The sequence below is a fragment of the Gavialis gangeticus genome, unplaced genomic scaffold (assembly GCF_001723915.1).
Source record: "Gavialis gangeticus isolate Ggan-Ray unplaced genomic scaffold, GavGan_comp1, whole genome shotgun sequence".
Classification (NCBI taxonomy): Eukaryota; Metazoa; Chordata; order Crocodylia; family Gavialidae; genus Gavialis; species Gavialis gangeticus.
Window position 1 is genome coordinate 47,466,155 of NW_017729004.1, and position 7,345 is coordinate 47,473,499.

Below are 7,345 nucleotides of genomic sequence, written 5' to 3' on the forward strand. Positions count from 1 at the left end.
TCTAGGTTTCTCTAATTCAGTAATTATCAACCTTTTTAAAAACTCAAGGCACCCTAGAATAGACTTGAAGCATCCCTCAGAAAATGCCAGCAGCTAGTTTTAATTCCTTTTTGAGTACAGAAAAAAATAGAGCAGTTTTTCTGTTGCAGCGAGCTCAAGGGCCACAACTATGGATTTTTATCTGAAATCTCTTGGTTTATCTTGTGAATCATGCTTGTAAACATAACAGTACTAACATTGTGTGGCACCCCACAGCACCTAGAAAGGAACGCAACACAGTGGCACTTTGGTTGAGAATCACTGCTCTACATTTTGAAAAATAGCAGAAAGCTGAATTAGACATCCAAAGGTCTCATATCTCCAAAATACCCTGGCTTCATACTTCCCCCCACGATACCTTCCATGTGTATTCTTGCTTTATTTAACATGACAACTGTGATGATAACCAATGGAAAGAAATAATTTATCTTTTTTAAAGTGTCCTATGTCTTTGTCATTTGCAGCTGTGTTTTGGATTTGGTTATTTTTTCACAAATACTAAATAAGCTCCTTTGTCTCCGTTATTTACTGTATTTGATATAGGTTTGGTCTTTCTGGCTTCTATTTCCACTTCTGGAAAGATGTCTATTTTAATAAACCTTTTGTTATTTTAAAATTCGGGAACTTCGTGTTCATATGTCTTCCTATTTCTTTTGTTTGTTTGATTGCTTAAGGATCCATGGGTCTCTCGTGACTAAAGTTATGCTTAAAAAACTTCCATGTTGATTGTAAATATTTCATTTGATTTTATAGCTTCTCCATTTCTTTGAGATTCTCTCCCCTACTCTGTGTCCACTGCATTACATTTTGATATAACTACATCCCTGAAGATATAAAATTTACTTCTACAGTAGACTCAATTTAAAGGTAACCAGAGATACTTAATGAACCAGGCCCTGTGCCAAATACCTAGTCACTTTGATAAATAATGGTTTAAGAGGTCAAGTAACTACTTCCATAATCAGTTACTTGACTCATAAGCAGTTCCAATGCTCACCATTGGCAATGGACATATTTACAACCCATTATTCACCAAGATACACTGGTCTCCTACAACATGGAACACTTTGCTTTTTTCTGGCCAAGAGTTGAGCAACACAGGGGTTTCAAAGACATAGCGCACCAGAGGGTCCAGCCCACAGCACCCATTTTCTGGCCCCTGGGGTTGCCCTTGGGTCTGGAGTAGACCCACACACAGCATGTGTCAGACTGACCCCATGCACCTGCTGCCACTTCAGGACATGTACTGCATGCAGTGCTCCTTTCCAGCTGCTCCGTAATACATACTGCCCATGGCACCTGCCCTAACTACTGCAGGATGCATGCCACATGCAGTGCCTGCTCTGGCTGCTTTGAGACCTGCATTGCAAGCAGCACCCCTCCCCACAAACACTCCAGGGTGGGTGCACACATGCAGCATGGGTCCTGGAACAGCCAGAGAGGATGCCACAAGTGGTAGATGTCCCAGATCAACTGGGGTAGGTGTTGTATGCACTGGACCTCCCATGATTGAGGGGAGGGGGTGGGAACTCTGTGGCCCTGTCCACATGTCATTCATATCCAGCCTGTGGACCGGTCCCACAACACTCATCCATACTGCGGGGCCAAATGAATTTTACACTCCCACATTAATCCAATTATACTAGCATATTAGTACAATTATACATATATACATACACACACACATTTTATATCTATAGCTATATCTCCAGCTGATAAGAAGTTTGAAATAAAATAGAAGCTGATAAGAAGTATGCAATAGAAATATATATATCTCCAGCTAATAAGAAGTAGATAGATAGATAGATAGATAGATAGATAGATAGATAGATAGATAGACAGTCAGTCTTATCAGCTGGAATATATCTATCTATTTATCTATCTATAGATTCCAGCTGATAAGAAGACTACTATACTAGTATAAGCCTATATTTATATATTTATAATAATATATGTAGATTCTATAGTCATCTCCATTCTAAAATTTTATCTTATTCAAGTCCATAGAATATTCATTAGCTACAGAGGGAGAAAGAGGAAGAAGCAGCGTGCAGGGGAGAGACTGGGGGCTGTGGTAGAAGGGTGGTTGGGCATGCAGTGGCAGCAGGGGGCAGGCAACAGCTGCAGCTCCATCTCCACCTCTAACCCCTTTCCAGCCCCTGCTTATGCTTGATTCTAAGGTGAGGGGCTTCCTCTCCCACCGTGTTAAAGGGGGGAGGGGAGTTTCATCTTTGAATCGTATAAATCTACCTTCCCTGTATTGTTTATCAGCCAAATATATTTAGATGTAGTATTCCATTGATTTTTTGTCATTTTGCCATGATTCAGTTATATGTATATGTATAGGTAACAGAATCAGTTTCCTAAATATTTTAATGGAAAGTGCTGTTTTAACTGAAAGCCAAACACTGTGAAGTGTTGTGAATAGTTTAAAAAATGTTCAAGTATCACTTTGTAGCATTTTCAGAACTGAAAAATTTGAATATTTTTGCTGTAAAAAAATTATAAAATGAAATTAAATGCTTTTTTTAATTAATAAGTTAGAGACAAAACCTTTTTAATGATGCACAACAAGAATATTTCAGAATTTCATTCCATGGAAAATGTTATATTTGTTTCATTCCATCTGCAGTGGCAGAAATTTTGAAACTGGAGATTTTTTTAATGTAAGAAGTGCCATACCAGGGCCGATCAATAGTCCATCTAACCCAGTGTCCTGTCTCTGATAGCAGCAAATAATAGATATCTTAGAGGCAGGGTATATAAATGGGGCATGCCTAGAGTAACTGTCATATCCTTCTTGGTATCAACCATCATTAGTTTATGCCTGTCAGAGGACTCATTCCTAACTGCTCTTTATAATAGCTGTCAATGAACCTGTCCTCCATGATTCTGCCTAATTCTTTTTTTGAACCTGGTTATACTTTCTGCTTCTACAACCTCCTGCAGCAATGAGTTCCACAAGTGAACTACACACTGTGTAATTAAGCACTTTCTCTTATTTATTTTAATTCTACCTCCTGATCATTTCAGTAGTCCTAGTATCCTGGGAGCCGGCAAATAACAGTTCTCTAACATTTACTTTGTCCACATTTGATTTTCCATAATGCAGAAAATCTGGCTGCAATCCAACTCTAGTTATATATTAAGATCTATTCCCATTCTCAAGAATGCTCTGACTGCTCTTCTATTTTTCTTCTATACCTCTTGCATTGCACGTTTTTATTTTTATTAGTGAATATATTTTTATTCACCACCTTTGTCTTATGCCCTGTTAATATTCTTGAATTTCTTTCTATGATCTCATTCTTTCTTTCACAGTCTGATTGTAATTTCTGCCATATCCTTTGCTGGATACTGAGATAAATCTTTTTAATTATTAACAATCCTTTGAGTTATTAACAGAGATCTTTGAGTGTTCCTCAGGACTTTAAATTTTCCTCACCTTCTATTTCAAATAATACTCTCCCTCCCCACACTTTCTAGAAGGTTTTTCTGTGCCAGCAATCCTATGTTCCGCTTTAGGTCAGGTGATGATTCATTAGAATTCTGTATAAATATTTTGTGAAAGTCCACAAAGTTACCACGCACCCATTTACTGTATCAATATTGTCAGTAAGATATTCCATCATCACAGGGTGTCTTACAACTGCAAACCCTCTTCTATAGTAATTTTTTCGGTGATAAGGAATGATTGGCCTACCTTTACTGAAAGGAGAGTATGATAAGTAAAGGTTTCTGTTCCTCCATCTCAGTTTCCTCCCAACATAATACCAACCACATGGGGCCATAACCTCAACTCTTACATAGTCCAGTTGATAGTTTGGACTCCTTATGGTCACTTTATGCCCTCTTCTACCAAAGCCCTATCCCTTAAGAAACAGCTCTTCTACATTTCTTGAGTAGTATTTTACTTGTTAACACTCAATAACAAATCAATCAGCTGGTCATACGCATGATTTATATTTCTTCAACAGTATGTAAAATACATAAAGTGTTACCTTTCCTGCCTTATCTTTTCATGTTTTTCGACAGAGTGTAATAAGCAGTATGCATCAGGTTTAAGTACTTTTGTGGAAGCTATTCACCTATGAACAAATAATAATAGTTAAAAAATTACCATCCACATTCCTGTACATTCCTGTCCAAAAAGTTGATGATTTTCTTTCAAGAGGCTCTATGTTGTGTGCCAGAAAGTCAACTTCAGCTGAATCTTCTACTGAAACTAAAGCAGCACCTGCAAAGCATTAGTAAACATGTTATATAAATGAGTTTTATAATGAAGCATATGCTCTCTATAAAGAGTGACATTTTTCTTGTCAAGTTTTACAATACTTTTAAACCAATTTGTAAGTGGGACCACATTTTGCCATTGATTATTATTTCCAGGTCCCAGCGAAGGCAATAAGAATCAGTGCAGAAAATTACACTGGAATGTTTCTCTTCAGTGTAAATGTTCCCTTTTCCTCTCAGCAGCTTTGTTGGCTACCTCCCCACTTCAAATACATGTGTACTTTTTTATTCTGTAACGTTTGCCAATGAAAATGCTTTATCTATTATAAATGTTTCAAATAATTAATTAATTATAGGTGCAGAATCCAATTGTGAAGTACACAAATATAGTAGAATCAGAGAAAAGTAAGTCTGGAAAGGACCTCAAGTCCTGAATCCAAACAGCTCTGGTTTTAGAGGTGCAATATTTTTTCTAATTCTCTGAGGGTTAGGAGGGAAGGAGAAAATTGAGCTGTTGTATAGGAACTGTCTGACAAGTTTTTATTGCATTTTGTTGGAAAATGTTAAACTATTGGCTTTGACCACAGGCAGGTTACCAAGAGACCTCCACATGGCTTCGTGGCAGCATACCTTGGGGCTGTTGGCTGTGGCTCCGATGGTGGTCAGTCACATGGACTGCCTCAGAGCTATAGTCCTAAGGCTTCCCAATTCCCTCCTCCCTGTAGTGGAGCGAGGATCTGGAAGTCTCAACTTCCTACAAGGTTCTTATGGCTTCTGAGCTCCTAACTGTACAAGTGGAGCAGACCACTGAGATCCCCAGCCATTATGGCCATTTCCCACAGCAGGACAGCCAGCCACTCTGCTGCCACCACATAGAACAGATGACCTTGTACAAGCCCCATAATGCCAGCCTGCATGGCTGTTACGGGTCAACTGATCCATACAGTAATGCCATATTGTTCTGTTTTCATATTGTTATGATTACAAGTTGACCCAATATATAAAGCCAAGTCTGATTTCTATGGCTTCTCTTTGAAGGAGAAAAAGATCAATTTATTATTAAAATGACAGGATACTTGGAAAATGCTTAATTATAAATGGGAAAGTGAGAGCATGAGGAGAACAATGTGAATACTGTACGCCAAATGTAAGAACATGGACATTAATTTTTTTTGCTGTTTTTTTTATTATTAGAAGGCTCAGAAAACTCCTTTCATAAGTGTTAAAGACAAAACAGAGTTTGAAGAGTTTTAGCATGTCATTCAACGTTACATTTATATGTTGGAGGGCATTAATATATATTGTTTTGATAAAGTTACCCCTTTGCTGAGTGGTGTAAGAAATGTGGGGCCTTCTTGGTTGGTTTCTCACGTGAGGAGAAAGCCGTGACATGGAGTCTAGCAATCTTCTCCTGCCACTGTTTAATTTGCACATAACAAACAGTCCCAGGGAGAGATGCCTTTCAGGAATTTCAGACCAACACGGACACTTTATTTCCAATGAGCAATTCTACCTCAGCAACTGATTTGCATCAAAAACACAACAGCGTAGGTTCATAAGGCGGTCAGACTCCTGAGTCATTGAAACAGGCAATTGCACTACGTGATCCTTTTCATAGATATATCAGGGATGTGGTATCAAAGTGGTTAAGTTTTCTTACAACATCTCCAAGATACGAGCCTGAAATCCCCTCTGAGTCTGGACTCTTGCTGAACTTCCCTTGCAATCAACCCAACTGTAAATGAGGGCCGATTTCCTTGCAATCAACCCAAATGTAAATACAATCTAAGGAATGAAAGGCAGCAGATGTGACCCTGACTACATATCACCCTTGCACACTTGGCTATAGAAACTGGAATGCCAAAACACACTATCCAGAAGGACTGCTTGCCTCTGGCAGACCAATAGGTGATTTTGAGGCTCCCTCTACATGTTAGAGGTAGTACATACATAACTGGTTAATTATGCAATTAACCTGTTAATTGTGCAATTACCTTGACACCAGATACACATGCAAAGTACTTTCATGCCATTAAAAATGTCTAACTAGCTATAAAGTTAGACCTCAAAAATGTGTACTAACTTCATAGCTAGTTGCTATCGAGCTTTATTTTGTGTATGTAGCATGGTTTCCCCTGTGGCTGGAATCCCCATCAGCACCATGTCCAGTGGGGGCTAGGAGCCCTGCAGCTAAGAGGACTCTCAGCCCAGCTACTGACTGTGGTTTCCAGCAGCCCCCCACAGCTGCCAAAACCCAGCATCCCACAACTACAGATGCTGGGTCCCAGATGCAAGTCACCACTCCTGTCTCCCAGCCCCAGGGGTGCATGAAGCCTCAGCCAGGAAATCACAGCTGCTATGATCTTCCAGCCCTAGGGGCTCCACACACCTCTGGGGTTGGAAGGTGTGGCAGCTGCATCTCCCAGCGGTGGCAGGGGGTGGGGCACCCCCACAGCTGGGATCCCCTCTGCTAAGGTAGCTGTCACATTTAACTTTAAGTTGCACCTGCTTGAATGGTGCATTATAGTATTATTTGAACTTTTATTTTATAGTCAGTCTTATTTAACCATTGCTTAAGTTTTTGTATAACTTCATTATTATTTGAACTTTCCTTTTTTCATTTTGCTTGTGTTTGCATTATCAACTAGCCTTGAGTTCACTTTCACAGGCAGCTTATGTTCCGCTGTTATCAACATAGGTGTGTGAAATGTAGGCCTTGGTACCAGCTCAAATTAACTGAACCTGGCACTAACTGACTAAATCAGACAGAGGACATGAGTGGATATGTAAATGAAAGGTGATAAGAGGGGACCAACTGGACAGTGCACAATTACAGAGCCCTTGGAATTTCCAGAGTTAATGGACAGACCAAATTAGGAATGCAGGACATGCCCAAATTAAGACACTGGTAAAAGACCTAATTAAGATGTGTGCATGTGATGGGCTTGTTGGAATAAGAGAATATGCTGACAGGATAAAAACATGCATATATATATACATGTATATACATACACACACACACGTATATACATATACATATACATACATACACACACACACACACACACACACA

General features: G+C 39.3%; 1 protein-coding gene across 2 annotated transcripts in view; it reads right to left on the minus strand.

Annotated features, from left to right (window-relative positions):
* The window catches only part of LOC109291349 (macrophage mannose receptor 1-like), a 121,818-nt gene that overhangs the window by 7,896 nt on the left and 106,577 nt on the right, over window positions 1-7,345 (minus strand). For both annotated transcript variants that reach the window (XM_019508330.1, XM_019508329.1), the window contains exon 27: window positions 4,160-4,276. In XM_019508330.1, the coding sequence (XP_019363875.1) occupies window positions 4,160-4,276 (117 nt within the window). The remainder of the gene's footprint in view (window positions 1-4,159; window positions 4,277-7,345) is intronic.